Raw genomic sequence first — 16,624 nt, 5'->3', positions numbered from 1 at the left:
CATGGGCCACAGGCGCTGAGCTGTGCCCCAAACGAAAAGCCCCCACAGGGTTTGAGAATCAGGACAAAGAATACTGTGAGACTGCTCACTAGTGACTGCTACACTGACCATGCTGGCAAGGTGTTCTAGGACATTTTAAATAGCTTTATGGCTCACAGCCGTGGCTGCTCCCAAGGAAGCAAGTGTGTGGCTCTGAAGCCACGCACAGTGAGCCTACTTCTAATCGCCCAGCAGCATTCATCCCCAGTCCCACAGGCTGTCCCCACAGGTCCTGGTTCAGATCCACTGCCCACTTTCCTATGTCCACAGAAACACCCCTTAATGAGACATCTCCACAAGCCATGCTTGCCACACAGAGCCTCCTGCAGCCAGACCTGACCCTGACCCCCGACACAACATTGTCCCCAAGGCCAGCACAGCCCAGGCCAGGGGAGGCATAAAAGACAGGCCCCTATGTAGGAAGCACTTAGTAAGCGTTAGCTACCACTGCCAGTGCCAGTGCTGAGGACAGCCACGTGCATCACCTCACACACAGCCACTCGCTGTGACAGGTGCCTCTGGGAGACCGGGAGGCCCCTGGGGCTGGCGACTTCCCTCAGGAAGAGCCACTAGAACGAGGAGGCCCTCCAGAACACAGAATGGAATTCACTCTCCTTTTAACTGGAAAGCTCTCAAACCCTGGGGGGTCCTGGTTTTCATCTCTTTTTGGAAAGCTTCTCCTGTGGTGTTCATTCTGTCTCTTAGAAAATCGGTTACTCATTTTCCAGACAATGTGTTCTACAAATAACACTGACACATGTTCTGGACACAAGAAACCCAGGGGTTAGCTCCCCTCCCACCAGCCCTAAGGCCTGCGGCCCCCAGCCAGAAGCACTCACCTCACTACTTGGTCCCCAGGGAGGCCCCATACCACGGGCCTCCTGCAGGGACAGTCCCCACGCAGGGAACAGCAGTCACCACAGTGCTTCGCAGCACTGGTGGAAGCAGTTACACAGTACCTCAACCAATCAGCCACCATCTAACAACCGGGACCCTGCCAAGTCACCCAACCCACCTGCTCCCAGTGAGTCCACCGGTAAAGGTGGAAGGAAACAGAATCCTCCTTACAGGTTTCTTGTGGAGACTCAACAAGATCATTCATGCCACATGCCTTCTACTAGTTTGAGCCACATTAAATTGCATTTTTTTTTTTAGATTAAAATGGTTAAAAATTGGCAGCTTTGTGTTGTTCAAAATAATGCCTGCATTAACAGACACTTGCTCCTTGGAAGAATAGCTGTCAAACCTAGACAGTGTTTTAAAAAGTAGAGACACCACTTTAATGACAAAGGCCTGAAATAGTCAAAACTATGGTTTTTCCAGTAGTCATGTATGGATGTGAGAGTTGGACCATAAAGAAGGCTGAATGCCAAAGAACTGACACTTTTGAACTGTGGTGCTAGAGGAGACTCTTGAGAGTCCCTTGGACTGCAAGGAGATCAAACCAGTCAATCCTAAAGGAAATCAGTCCTGAGTATTCATTGGAAGGACTGGTGCTGAAGGTGAAGCTCCAATACTTTAGTCACCTGATGTGAAGAACTGACTCACTGGAAAAGACAGTGATGCTGGGAATAATAGAAGGCAAGAGGAAAAGGGGTGACAGAGGATGAGATGATTGGATGGCATCACTGAGTCAAAGGACACGAGTCTGAGGAAACTCAGGGAGATAGTGATGGACAGAGAAGCCTGGCGTGCTGCAGTTCATGTGGCTGCAAAGAGTCGGACATAACTTGGAGACTGAGCAACAACAACAACAACACTACTGAACACAATGAAGGGAAATGAAGAATAAGCAGAGCAGAGGGGACCGTGCTCAAGTGCAGTATGATAGGAGTGTGTGTGTGTATGTGTGAACAAGTGAGCATTTGTGAGTGTGTGTGGGACCTGAGCACGTGAGTGCATGTGAATGAGTGTGTGTGGATGGGTGCACCAAGTATGTGCAGTGAGTACGTGTGGTGTGTGTGTGTGTGACTCTGCAGGGGACACTAAGCCACAGCCATACAAAGTCAAGGGACTATGATACACTCCAGCAGCCACCTTCAAAAAACCTTCCCATTACCTGTGCCGGTGGCCTGCCGCATCCCCACCAGATTCACGGGCCCTTTAATATGAACTTCCTTGAAGCTCAAGGGGTCAGTAATGAGAAAGCTCCTCGGGGCCCTGGCTCTTATAAGCCCTCAGATCCCTGTGGACTACCTACCTCAAGCAGAAACACAACCTTCCCTCTGCACTGGCCAAAGCAGTGTGTGGCCCAGGCTGATCCAGCTGGCCACCCTCATACACCGCCACCAGCCCCCTGAAAATGAACAACTCCAGGGTGCAACCCAGCCATTGCCAGTGCCTAAAGGAGCCCAGGGATGGCGTCCATGCTACAGTGACAACCTGAGAACCCACCTGGGAAGGGCATGGCATGAGTGAACCGTGATTTCTCTCCTCACTTCTCAGGGACTAATGCCGGGGCAGAGGTTCTAGACCCCGACAGACAGCTTGTCAGGAAGTGCCAAGTAAGGTGGTACTGTATCCTCATCAGGCGAGGGGAGTGGGCTGGGTGACGGGGACTGATGGCTCTCGGGTTCTCCTACAAGGACATGCTCAGAGCGTCTCACAGACCAAGAGCTCCTTGCTGGTCGGGTCTCCTCCCTGCACTGCCAGCACTGGGAAGGCTGTGTGGCCAAAGGAGGGCCTGAATGTTGATTAGGCTGAGCTAAGGCCCCACCCTCAGCCTCTGGAGCTGCCTGCGCCCAGGGTGTCTACTAGGCCTGGGTGCCAGAGGCCACTCCAGCATCCCCAAAGGGGGCTGCACCGAGTGACAGTGGCTGAGCTCAGGACCCAGAGACCACAGCCTCCTGGGTCACTGCCCTGCTCTGGAGAGAGGGCTAGTTCCCAGGCACAGCGGGCAGCAATTGGCTGACCCAACATTGTAGAAACTTGTCTCCAGAGTGCCATGAAATCTACAATGCACGCCTCAGGACAGAGGTGGGGGCTGCTTCTGGCAAGGACCCTCCTGACCCCGCCCCCGGTCATACCTGTCTTCAGGACCACCAGGTGTGAGGCGTCATCTCGCACATAGGACACAGCGGCAATGTCATGGATGGGGACCCTGAGGATGGTGTCCTCCCCGTCCCTCCAGGCCAGCTTGACGTTGTAGGCAGACAGACTGATCACAGCGTCATGCTCCTGGGTCAGGTGTCCGGGGAGCTGGTGGGCTCTCTGGAAGGAACCACACTGCATCAGAAACACAGGGGAACACAGGGCCACGGGCTCCCCTAGGACCCTGCACCATGTGTGGCGCACGCAACCCACATAGCCAACGCTGACAAGCAGGGTGCCACTCCCATGCTTGCTCCCGGGATACTGCTGTGTTCAAACCACATGGAGAATTCTTCTGGAACTGCCTTTAGATTCAGACCTGTGGGGTGTGGTTTGGATATCTTGAAAACATGAATTTTGAAAATAGTCCAAAACCACAAGGAGCAAGCCTGGAGAATAAAAGTTAATACGCAGGCTGAGGAAAAATAAGGCCAGGGACCAAGTGCACCCTTAATGTGATAGGACTGGGTCACCCCTCATGGTCATAAAGGCCCAGGGTCAGAGGGCCAAGAGTTGGTGTCAGAAAACAAGGGTCAGAGGTCAGGGTTATGAGGTGGAGCAGGCTGAGGGTCAGAGGTCAGGGATGGGGGTAGAGCAGGCTGTCAGGCAGAAGGGTTACCTTTGCATTGTCTATGAAATGCAGGATTTCGGTCCTACTGGAAGGATTCAGGTATCCTGGTATGGACGTTAACTGACCTAAATACTGAAAGAAAGTGGAAAGAGGAAGTGCCATGAGCAAGGGAAGATGAGCCAACACCATCAAGGGCCATAGAACATCGCAAAAGCCTTGTATATTCCCACCACAGGCTGGTTGGCCGTAGTCCCAGCTCGCAGTGGGGGCCTCCTCTAGGCAGCATGCTCCAAATTTTTAGTAAAATCTCTACTGGCTGAGGAGGACACTCCCACGCTTCCCACCACACTGCATCAATGTTGTCATCAAAGTCCTGCAAAGGACACCTCAAAACTAGTTTGGTGGAATTTGTATTCTAAAAAGGCAGATAAGAGAATTCCCTGGCAATCCAGTGGTTAGGACTCCGGGCTTCCACTGCAGGGGCCCTGGTTCAATCCTACAAGCCACATGGTGTGGCCAAAAGATAAAAAAATAAAAGGATAAGACAAGGATGGCTTGTGTTCCCGGATCACAGTTGGAAATTGAAAACAATAGCTCTGAACAATCTGCTAAAAAGGAAACATATTAAATCATAAAGGGCCAGGCAGCTGAGCGATGAGCACAGAGAAAGAAGTGACAGGAGGCCATGAAGCACTTGGCTAACAAACCTCAAGGGTCTTGAATATGGCGTGGACACAGTGAGAGCTGTGTTCACATCACCACCAATTACCACAGGTGTTATATGTGCTTTAATGGATTTTACTGATTCCTCTCCAAGAATAGATCTCTTACACTCGACATTTCTGAGCCTCTAATTTTTAAGGTTGCTGTTAACAGGATGACAATGGACTTTGTGTATCTGGTTCCACATGTAAAGTCGTCACTACTGTTCTCAAGAGAAAAGAGCTGAACAAATGAACATGTCTTCTCAGATCCATTAGAGAATGAGGTCACAAATTGCTTCCCCCAAAACTGGAGAGAGCAACAGGGGACAGAGAATCACAGCCCCCAGGGAGAAGCTGCAGGGGCCAGGTGGGCAGGCGCATTGGAAGGGGGCTGACAAAAGGCTGGACGTGGGCATGGACGAGCTTAAGACAAAACTCTGGGGCCAGTCATACAGGGTCCCAGGTTTACTTAAGCTCTACCTCCAGGAGGCCCCCCTAGCCAGGATTCTCAGAAGTTGTCTGCAGCTTCTGGTGGGGCGGGGGGAAGAAACCACTTCCAACTATGACCAGTAATTTGCTCTCTTCAACAAGGGTCTTTTTTCAAGGAAAACTATTTGACCAGGGCCTGACCCACCTGGGGAAAGGTAAACACCAACTCCAGGCCCCCAGCAGCTCTGTCCCTCCTAAATAAGACATGTGTATGACGGTCACAGCCCAGGGGCACAAGCTCACAGGACGACAGAGACCTACTCATCAGAGGGCTAGTGTGCTCCCCTCCCCAGCAGCCCCACTGCATCCACGGGCGCCTGTACAACAGGAGATGACATGTATCGGACCCTTTTAATAGCACACAGCTGCAGCCAACAGTAAACACAGCCTAATTCCTGGCCACATAAATACACAGCCTCACCTCTTTACCTCAGCTCCTCTCACCTGAATCACCACACCCAGCTTTCAACAAAAAATTACAAGGCATGCTAAGGCAAAGAAACACTGAACAGACAAGGCAAGCATCAGAATCAGACTCAGATACAGCAGAGGTTTTGGAGTGATCAGACCAGGAATTTAAAACATCTATGATTAGTAACTCCAGTATTCTTGCCTGGAGAATTCTACGGACAAAGAAGCATGGCAGGTTACAGTCCATGGGGTCGCAAAGAGTCAGACACAACCGAGTGACTAACAATTACTTAGCCTGGTGGCTCAGATGGTAACAAATCTGCAATGTGGGAGACTCAGGTTCGATCCCTGGATCAGGAAGATTCCCTGGAGAAGGGAATGGCAACCCACTCTAATATTCTTTCCTGGAGAATTCCATGGACAGAGCAGCTTGGCAGGCTACAGACCTGTAGCCTGTAGTCTGACTCTTTGCAACCTCATGGTGGCAACTAATACTTTCACGATTAATATGCTAAGGGCTATAATTAAGTGAACATCATCCAAGAGCTGATGGGCAATGTAAGCAAAGAGACAGAAATTCTAAAAAAATCGAGGGGAAATGTTAAAAACCAAAAACAGTACAACAGAAATGAAAAATGTTTTTGATGGGTTCATCAGCAAATGGACACAGACAAGAGAAAAACCAATGAGCTCAGAGATATGTCAGTAAAAAGTCTCAAAACTGAAAAGGAAATTGGGGGTGGGGGAGGAAAAAACAAACAAAAACGGAACAGAATATTCAAAAACAGAAAATTACAAAAGGTATAAATAATAAATGTGCAATGGGACTACCAGAAAAAGGAGAGGGAAAAAAACACAGGAAGGGACTTCCCTGGCGGCCCAGTGGTTAGGACTCTGCACTTCTACTGTTGGAGGGCCCAGGTGTGATCCCTGATCGAGGACCTAAGATCCCACCAGTTGCATGGCACAGCTAAAAAAGAAAGAAACACGAGAAATACCTGAAGTGATAATGGCTGAGAATTTCCTCAACACCAAAACCACAGACCCAGCAAGCTCAGAGGACATCAAGCAGGATAAACAGCAAAACGAAAAACAAAACCAAAAAACTGCACCTAGGCATATCATATTCAAACTGCAAAAAAAAAAAAAAAAATCAAAGACAGAGAAAACCCTGAAGCCACAAGAAAACAGCAAATAGCACCTTACCTACAAAGAAACAAGAATAATAATATAGCAACAACTGTATCAAACTTGTCCTCAGAAACCATGCAAGCAACAGAAGAGTGAGATACTAAAGCACTGAAAGAAAAACCCACCAACCTACACTTCTGTATCTGGTGAAACTTCAAAAGCGAAAGAGAAATCAAGATTTTCTCAGACAAACAAAAATTGGGGGATTTCATGAGTACTTGGCAAGAAATGAGAACTTATTCGGAGAAAAGGGAAATGATTTGGTCAGCAACTGATCTATTTCAAGGAAAAAAAATAAGAGAAGAAATATACAAAGGTAAAATAATACCTTCTACTTTTTTAATTGTAATTGACCTAAGAAATAACAGTTTGTTCAAAACAAAGATTGTAAGAGGTATTCAATGATTATAGCTTAGGGAAAAGTGAAATGAATGGCAGCACATTATATGGGACAGAGGGAGGAACTGGGAATATTTGGTTATGAGGTATCTGCACCACCTGTGAAGCAAGGTACTGTTATTTGAAACTGGATCTAAATTAGATATAAATGTATTCTGCAAACCCTTGGGCAACCACTAAAAGTATTCATAAAGAAGTAAAACTGATACGTTAAGACAGGAGAAACTATGGAATCATACAAAATGCCCAAATAAAACCATATAAAGGGGACTTCCCTGGTTGTGCAGTGGATAGAAATTTGCCTGCCAATGCAGGGGACACGGGTTCAATCCCTGGTCTGGGAAGATTCCACATGCCGCAAAGCAACTAAGCCCGTGTGCCACAACTACTGAGCCTCCGCTCTAAGGCCCGTGTGCTGCAACTCCTGAAGCCCGCGCGCCCCAGAGCCTGTGCTCCACAGCAAGAGGAACCACTGCAAGGTGAAGCATGAGCACTGCCGTGGACAGCAGCCCCTGCTCACTGCAACTAGAGAAAAGTCAAAGTGAAGTCGCTCAGGCCTGTCTGACTCTGTGACCCCATGGACTGCAGCCCACCAGGCTCCTCCGTCCATGGGATTCTCCAGGCAAGAGTACTGGAGTGGGTTGCCATGTCCTTCTCCAGGGGATCTTCCCGACCTGGGGATTAAACCCGGGTCTCCCACATTGCAGGCAGATGCTTTACCATCTGAGCCATCAGGGAATCCCTCCACAAAGCAATGAAGCAGAGAAAGCCTGCACAAAGCAACGAAGACCTAGTGCAACCGGAAAAAACAAAAAGGTGGAAGACCAAACAAAAAACAAGAACAAACAGGAAACAATTAAAAATATGGTAAATATTAATCCACTGATATCAACAATCACTTAAAGTGTGAACCGTCTCAATATACCAATTAAAAAACAAAAACTGTCAGATTCTAAAAAAATTCAAAACACAACTATCTTTTGTCTACAAGAAACCCACTTTAAGGACAGGTGTTAAATAAATACATAAAATAAAATGAAGTCATTTCACTAACACATAACAATCCTTAATGTATATGCACCTGATAACAGAGCTTAAAATTCACATGAGGCAAAAACTGAGAACTACAGGGAGAAACAGATGAATCAACTAATACAATCAAAGACTTCAGCACCCACCTCCTCTCACAAACGGACAGATCCAGCAGGCAGAAAATGGTTAAGGATGAAGGCGAACTCAACCTTCTCAATCAACTGAATATAACTAACATCAACAGACTACTTCATCCAACAACATCATTCAAAAGAATATACTTTCATTTCCAGTTTACATGAACATTCACCAGGATGGAACACATTCTGGGCCATAAAACACACCTAAATAAATTTAAGAGAATAGAAACCATATAAAGTTATGCTCTCAGATCCCAGTGGAATTCCTCGAAAGACACAATCTACCAAAATTCACACAAGAAGAAATGGATAATGTGAACAGGTATGAGTTATTAAAGAAACTGAATCAATAATAACTTCTAAAACAGAAAGTATCAGGCCAAGACAGGTTCCCTGGTGAATTCAACTTAATATTTATTTAAGGAAGAAATTATATCAAGTTTCTATACTCTTCCAGAAAACAAAAACAGAGAAAATACTCCCTAACCCATTCTATGAGGCAGCTTTACCTTAGTACCAAAACCAAAGATACTGTAAGAAAGGAAAGATCAATATTTCTCATAAAGAGATTAAAAAAATCCTCAACAAAATATTGGCAAATCCAATCCAATGTTTAAAGAGTTATACACCAAAAGCAAGTGGTATTTATCCAAGGTATGCAAAGTTGACTCTACATTCAAAATCATTTAATGTGATCTATCACATTAACAGGCTGAAGAAGAAAAATCGTAATATCAAACAAATGCAGAAAAAGCATCTGATGACATTTAATATTCATTCATAACAAAAACTAAGCAAACTTGAAACAGAGGGGAATTTCCTCAACCTGATAAACAGCATGTACAAAATCCCTACAGTTAATATCAATACTTAATGGTAAGAAGTTCTAAGATGGCCTAAGATCAGAACAAGGAAACAATGTCCCCTTTCACCACTGCTTTTCAATACTGTATTGGAAGTCCTAGCTGATGGAATAGGACAAGAGAGGGAAATAAAAGGTATAGATTGGGAGGAAAGAAATCAAACTTTGTTTGCAGATGCCTCTCTGACCGGGGAACCAAGCAGGCAGGTCACTCTGAGGATTATCAAATGCAAGGAAGGTAAACACAGAAGCTTGAGTCAGTTCACCAACTGCTGTGCCTGGCAACCACCTGCCCACGCAAAAAAGAAAACTGGCACAGAGAGGAGAGGAACTAGCAGAAGCTCACACAGGGCACAGTGGCAGACAGAGGCTGAATCTAAGCAGTCAGTTCTACTAAACTTCAGAAAAGCTGCTTCCAAAAGCTGTTCAGTGAGTGCTGGGGAACTCCATAAGGAAATGCATACTTATTCTGAAAAGTTTTAGAGTTTATCCTTTCTAAGGTGGGGGTGAGGGACAGAAAATAAAACTAAACTCTGTATTGGGGCTTCCATGATAGCTCAGTTGGTAAAGAATCCGCCTGCAACGCCAGAGACCTCGGTTTGATTTCTGGGTCAGGACGATCCACTGGAGAAGGGATAGGCTACTCACTCCAGTATTCTTGGGATTCCTCTGTGGCTCAGCTGGTAAAGAATCCACCTGCAATCGGGAGACCTGGGTTTAATCCCTGGGTTGGGAAGATCCCCTGGAGAAGAGAAAGGCTACCCATCCCAGTATTCTGACCTGGAGAATGCCATGGACTGTACAGTCCATGGGGTCGCAAAGAGTCAGACACGACTGAGCGACTTTCACCTCACTTCATTTCAAACTGTGTATTTATTTCCCCACTCTACAGGGCCGAGAATCCACTCCTCTGATAGAGCAGTTTAGAAATAAATAAGCGGCACATCTAATTACTGGCTCATACTTAGCGTGTCACAAGTGAACACTCCAGAACGTTTCTACAGATGTACAGTTAGCAGAGGTCTTTCCATCCTCTTCTTATGTGCTCATGTAAACCACATGCAGACCTTAGCATATCTATCCTCACATTTCCTGATTTCAAGTCTTACTGCTGCTGCTGCTGCTGCTGCTGCTGCTAAGTCGCTTCAGTCGTGTCTGACTCTGTGCGACCCCAGAGACGGCAGCCCACCAGGCTCCTCCGTCCCTGGGATTCTCCAGGCAAGAACACTGGAATGGGTTGCCATTTCCTTCTCCAATGCATGAAAGTGAAAGTGAAGTCGCTCAGTCCTGTTCGACTCTTAGTGACCCCATGGACTGCAGCCTACCAGGCTCCTCTGTCCGTGAGATTTTCCAGGCAAGAGTACTGGAGTGGGGTGCCATCGCCTTCTCCACAAGTCTTACTACAAAGCCACAATAACCAATAGTGAAGTCTTACTACAAAGCCACAATAACCAATACTGAGGAACTGGCATAAAGACAGACATACAAAGCAATGAAATAGAACAGAGAGTCAGAAATAAACCTGCACACACAGTATCAGTTGATCTCCGACACAGGGACCAAGACCATTCAATGGGAAAAGGACAATCTTTTCAACAAATGGTACTGAGAAAACAACATTCCACACACAAAGAATAAAGTTGGGCCCTCACCTAACACCATATACAAAAATTAACTCAAATGGATCAAACACCTAAATTTAAGACCTGAAACTCTAAGACTCTTAGAAGAAAACATAAAGAAAAGCAGCTTCACGGCATTGGATGTGGCAGTGATTTATTGGCTATGATACCAAAAGCACAGGCAATAACAAAACGTGGAAACACCTCAATTCTTGGCAGAAGAATGGATAAACCAAATGTGTTATAAACAATGGGATATTACTCATTGTTAAAAAGGAAATTCTGACACATGCTACAACATGGATAAGTTCAGTTCAGTTCAGCCACTCAGTCATGTCTGACTCTTTGCAACCCCAGCACGCCAGGCCTCCCTGTCCATCACCAACGCCCAGAGTTTACCCAAACTCATGTCCATTGAGTCGATGATGCCATCCAACCATCTCATCCTCTGTTGTCCCCTTCTTCTCCTGCCCTCAATTTTTCCCAGCATCAGGGTCTTTTCAAATGAGTCAGCTCTTCGCATCAGGTGGACAAAGTATTGGAGTTTCAGCTTCAACATCAGTCCTTCCAACAAGGCGGATAAACCCAGGCACAAAGAGGCAAACACTACATGATTCCACTTATATGAAGTACCTAGAGTGGTCAAATTCACAGAGACAGACAGTAGAACGGTGGTTGCCAGACGCTGCGGCGAAGGAGAAATAGGATTACTGTTTAACAGGTACAGAGTGTCAGTATGGCAAGGTGAAAACAATTCCGAACATGAATGGTAGTAAAGGGTGCACAGCAATGTGAATGTCAAAACTATTCAAAAAACAAAACCCATTCAACTGTACACTTAAAAATGGTTAAGACAGTATGGCAAAACCAATACAATATTGTAAAGTAATTAGCCTCTAATTAAAATAAATAAATTATTTTTTTAATAAATAAATTATTTTTTAAAAAATGGTTAAGATGGTAAATTTTACGTTATGTGCATTTTACCACAATTTAAGAAAAACTTTTAATGGGGGGGGGAAGCATAGGCAGCAAGAAAAAAAATATAATAAATCAGACTTCTTCAAAATTTAAAACTCTGTACATCAAAATATAAATATTAAATATCAAAGGACACAATCAACCAAGTCCAAAGGCAACCTACCCAATGGGAGAAAATAACTGCAATCAGATATCTGACAAGAAGTTAATACCCAGAATATACAAAGAACTGTAACTCCACAACAAAAAACTAACAACCTGATTTAAAAATAGGCAACAGACTTAAATAGGTATTTCTCCAAAGGTGATATACAGATGGCCAACACACAAAAGGATTCTCAATATCACTAGTAATTAGGGAAATGCAAATCAAAACCACAATGAGATATTACTTCACACCCATCTGAAAGGGCTAGTCTCAAAACAGAAAATAATACGTTGCTGAGGACATGGAGAAACTGGAATGCTTGCACACCGCTGGTGGGAATGTAAAATGGTTCAGTCGATATGGAAAACAGTATGGTCATAACTTAATAAAACACAGAATTAACCTTTGATCCAGCAAGTCCACTTCTGGATACACATGTAAAAGAATTCCAAGCAGACGTTAAACTCTTAGAAGAAAACATAGGGCAAAAGCTTTGTGATATTGGATTTGGCAATGACTTCTTGGTTATGACACCAACGGAACAGGCAATAAAGGGAAAAACAGACAGACTTTGAAATTTTGTACCTTAAAAGATACTATCCAGAGTAAAACAGCAACCAGCAGAATGGAAGAAAATATCTGCAAATCATCTATCTGACAAGAGAACTCCTAAAACTCAACAAAAGACATCTGATGCCAAATGGGCAAAGGACCTGAATAGACTTTTCTCCAACGAAGACGTGTGTGCGGCATGCTCAATCACTCAGCTGTGTCTGACTCTGCAACCTCATGGACTGTAGACCACCAGGCTCCTCTGTCCATGGAGTTTTCCAGGCAAGAATACTGGAGTGGGTTGTCATTTCCTACTTCAGGGGATCTTCCTGGCCCAGGGACCAAACCCATGTCTCCTCCACTGGTAGACAGATTCTTTACCACTGAGCCACCAGAGAAGCCACAAAGAAGGTACACAAATGTCCAGTGAACACATGAAAAGATGCTCAAGATCACCAGTCATTAGATACATACAATCAAAGCAACAATGAGCTAGTGCCTCACACTCATTAGGATGGCTAGTGAAAAACAAAAACAAAGAAACAAAGGGCCTCCCTGGTGGTCCAGTGGCAAAGACTTCAAGCTCCCAACGCAGGGGCCCGGGTTCCACCCCTGATTGGGGAACTAGATCCCACGTGCCACAGCCAAGAGCTCGCAGGCCACAACGCAAATCAAAGATCCCATGTGCCCCAACCAAGACCCAGCACAACCAAATAAATATTAAAACACACACACACACAGAAAACAACAAGTTGTTAGTGAGGATGTAGAGATACTGGAACACCTGTGCGCTGTTGATGGGAATATAAAACAGAATTACCATATGACCCAGCAATTCCACTCCACACACACACACACACACACACACACACCTCATTCCCCAAAAGAATTGAAAGCACAGTCTCAAAGAGGTTTTTGTACCCTCATGTTCACAGCAGCATTATTCACAGTAACTACAACATGGAAGCAACCCAAGTGTCTACTGATGGATGAATGGATAAGCAAAATGAAGTATATCCATACACTAGAATATTGTTCAGCCTTAAAAAGGGAGGAAATTCTGTAATACATTACAACATGGGTAAAAATTGAGAATACTATGCTAAGTGAAATAAGTCCGTCACAGAAAGACTAATAGCGTCTGATTCCACTAATATGAGGTTTCTAGAGCGGTCAAATTCACAGACACAGAAAGACAGATGGCTGCCAGGGGCTGTGGGGAAGAAAGAATGGGAAGTCTTTATTTACTAGGCGCAGTTTCAGATTTACAAGATGAAAGGATTATGGTGACGCTGCACAGCCACACGCGCACGTCTAACCCCACTGAACTGCACACTTCGAAATGCTTAAGATGGCATGTTTTATGCTATATTTTAACACAATTAGAAAAAGAAAAAAAATAGAAAGCAGATACCTGAACAAACTTTTGTATGCCCATGTTCACAGCAGCATTATTCAGAATAGTCAAAAGGTAGAAACAAACCAACGCCCACTGACAGCTGAAAAGAATATATATACAATGCAATAGTATTTAGTCTAAAAAAAAAAAAAAAAGAATTCTGACACAGGCTACAACATGGATGAAACTTGAGTACGTTATACTAAATGTAATTAAAGCCAATCACAAAAGACAAATACTGTATGATTCCACTTACACGACATTCCTAGAAGAGTCAAATTTAGAGACAGAAAGCAGAATGGTGGTTGCCAGGGGCTGAGGGAATAGGAAGTTACTGTTTAATGGGAAGGGTTTCAGATTGAGAAGATTAAAAAGATCTGGAAGTAGATGGTGATGATGACTGCACAACTATATCAATGTACTTACTGCCACCGAAATATACACTTAAACATGGTTAATTTTATGTGATGCATATTTTGCCACAATGAAAAAATCTTTTCATTGCTTTACTCAATAACTGTATTTGCTAAAAGCTTTTTGAATTATAATCAATATTATACTATATATTAGTTACCACTTCTAGATTTGCAGCATCCAAAATTGCTAATTTTGTTTAAATTCAAATAGTTTAATAATAATAATAATAAAAAACTAAGTTGGGGTCATATAAAAATGCCCCGGTATTACATCTGCATGGCTGCACAAGAACTACCCCTGCCTTTACATGGCCTGGGGGACACAACGTCACCACCAGTCTCATCTTTCTCAAAGTGCCACAATGCTTCAAATTCAGGCTCACAAATCACCAAAAAGGATTCTACTGTCTTCACAGAGGTGAGGCCTCATTCATTTGAGATTTTTTTCACTGTACAACGTGTATTAGTAAAACAAATGTTACCAAAAAGGAAACGAGCAGCTCTGATCCCTGCCAGAACTCGAGATGGGACAGTGTGGGCCTTCTGGACAGATCTGACCCTGCCCTGGGCAGTTCCCTGGCCAGTGCTGACCAACATGCAGTGCCTCCGACTCCAAAATCAGGGACCAGTCCACACCTGCTGTGAGGTGACATGGTGTCGGATGCTGTGCCAATGAACTCAGAGGGATGAATGTGATGGGACAAAAGAGACCAAGGGAACATCTGACGAGCACTCACATCAGCTCCATCAGCCCTGGTATCAAAAGTGGACTGTCCTGGGCACTGGCTATCCCCACCGCTTTCTCTAGTGCCCTTATAGAGACTGCAGCTGACTCAGGAGCATGCTGGTGAGCTCACCACTTCAGCTCTAAACAGCCGAAAGCACTTCCAAAAATAATTGCTAATGAGATACAAGAAAAGTCCATTTGTACCTTAAGCCTAAGTCAGCCTCCCTAGAACATGCACCTCTCTGGCCTTGACCTACAAGCTTCCTATGGCAGAGCATGGGTGCTGATGGGAGGGAGGGACTCTGAGACTTGGATGGGGGACACCTAGGGAGATGCACTTGAGACCTACACACACACACCTGCCTTGCTTGCAAACTACACACAGGCCTCACCGGATGGGCAACTCTCTTGACAATACTTCTCCCTGGGGTCTGCCCTCTCCCTTCCCAGCCAAAGACCTGTTCCTGAAGTCAAATTTCAGCATAGCAGGACTGGGACCTGCTGGTCCTACTAAACGGAGAAGCCTGAATACTGACGAAGCAGCAGGTACCAGATGGAAGCAGATGGCGCCCTACTACTCCATGTAGACGAGCACTGTCTATGGAGCTCTGCCCACAGACCTTAACCCCGGTCAGGGGCCCGGACACGGCTCTCACTCGCTGCTTGTACAGCTTAGAAGCTCAGCAAACTTGAAGCCTGTGTTAAACCCAATGGAGATGGCAGAACTGTGGATAAAGGTTTCAAAACACGCCGAGAGGTAGGCCTGTTGGACGGGATCTACCGTGTAAGACACAGAACCCCAAGACCACCCCTGCTTCTTGGGAGGGCTAAGAAGACACCCCATTCTCAAGGACAAGCTGGAACAAATGAGCTGGCAGAGGTGCTGGCACCACCAGGCAGCTCTGTGGTGGCTGTTCTGAGGTGAAGGGAGGAGGTGCTTTAGAACCAGGCTTTGGGCTTCCCTTGTGGCTCAGATAGTAAAGAATCCACCTGCAATGCAGGAGACCTGGGTTCGATCCGGAGGTTGGAAAGATCCCCTGGAGAAGGGAAAGGCTACCCACTCCGGTACTCTGGGCTGGAGAATTCCATGGACTATAGAGTCCATGGGGTCATAAAGAGTCAGACACGACTTTCACTTCACTTTTCCTGGAGTGAGGGGGACAACAGGACCCTGGGAAAGCAGAAGCCAGGAGGGCAGCTCTTAGCCACCAGGAGCACAGGCAGGCGTGCTCACTGCAGTGGGCAGTAACTTACTGTAAATGGTCAAATGGCAAGGCAGAGGATGGGAGGGCGAAGCTGGTATGCAGGCCCTACAGAGATACTAGAGTAGAGGGGTTCCCAGTGTCGAGAGAGCTGCTGGGAGCCAACTGGGGTCCCGCCTGATGTATACAAAGGACACCACCACTGAGTGCACTGCTCCAGTGCAGAGCAGCAATCTCTGAGCCGGACTCTAGTCTCACAAAGTGCCTGAAGGAGAGGCCAAGCCCCGGAGAGTGAGCTGGTAACACTGATACTGCAGGGATGTCCCACCCCACCATCCCATTCCATCACTTACTTCGAGGAAAACCTGTTCAAGGTGGGTGAAAGAGAGAGTCTGAGACACTGTTGAAATTCAGAGGCCCAGGTGGCCAGCAAGGTCCCCTTCAGGGAGGGGGCACATGCAGAGAGGACATCTGAAAGGATGCCATCTCTTCAGAGATGCAGGGCACATCTGGATGCAACAGTCATTACACCACGCTTGGTCCCCAGTGGACAGAATGCATGGGTCTGGGGGCCCAAAATAGGGCAGTGGGAGTGGGCCTGGTCACCATCAATCCAAGAGACACACATGAGGAGCGTGTGCCCCCAGCC

The 16,624-nt window shown here is 45.8% G+C and overlaps 1 protein-coding gene across 8 annotated transcripts in view; it reads right to left on the bottom strand.

Annotated features, from left to right (window-relative positions):
- The window catches only part of CCM2 (CCM2 scaffold protein), a 55,855-nt gene that overhangs the window by 8,661 nt on the left and 30,570 nt on the right, over positions 1-16,624 (bottom strand). For all 8 annotated transcript variants that reach the window (XM_070369400.1, XM_070369399.1, XM_070369401.1 and 5 more), the window contains 2 exons: positions 3,749-3,832; positions 3,066-3,249 (listed from right to left, as the gene is read on the bottom strand). In XM_070369400.1, coding sequence (XP_070225501.1) covers positions 3,066-3,249; positions 3,749-3,832 — 268 coding nt within the window. The remainder of the gene's footprint in view (positions 1-3,065; positions 3,250-3,748; positions 3,833-16,624) is intronic.

This window comes from Bos mutus, chromosome 4 (assembly GCF_027580195.1).
Source record: "Bos mutus isolate GX-2022 chromosome 4, NWIPB_WYAK_1.1, whole genome shotgun sequence".
In the NCBI taxonomy this organism is placed as follows: domain Eukaryota; kingdom Metazoa; phylum Chordata; class Mammalia; order Artiodactyla; family Bovidae; genus Bos; species Bos mutus.
Note: the sequence above shows the minus strand (reverse complement) of the source record. Positions and strands in the feature narration are given on the sequence as shown.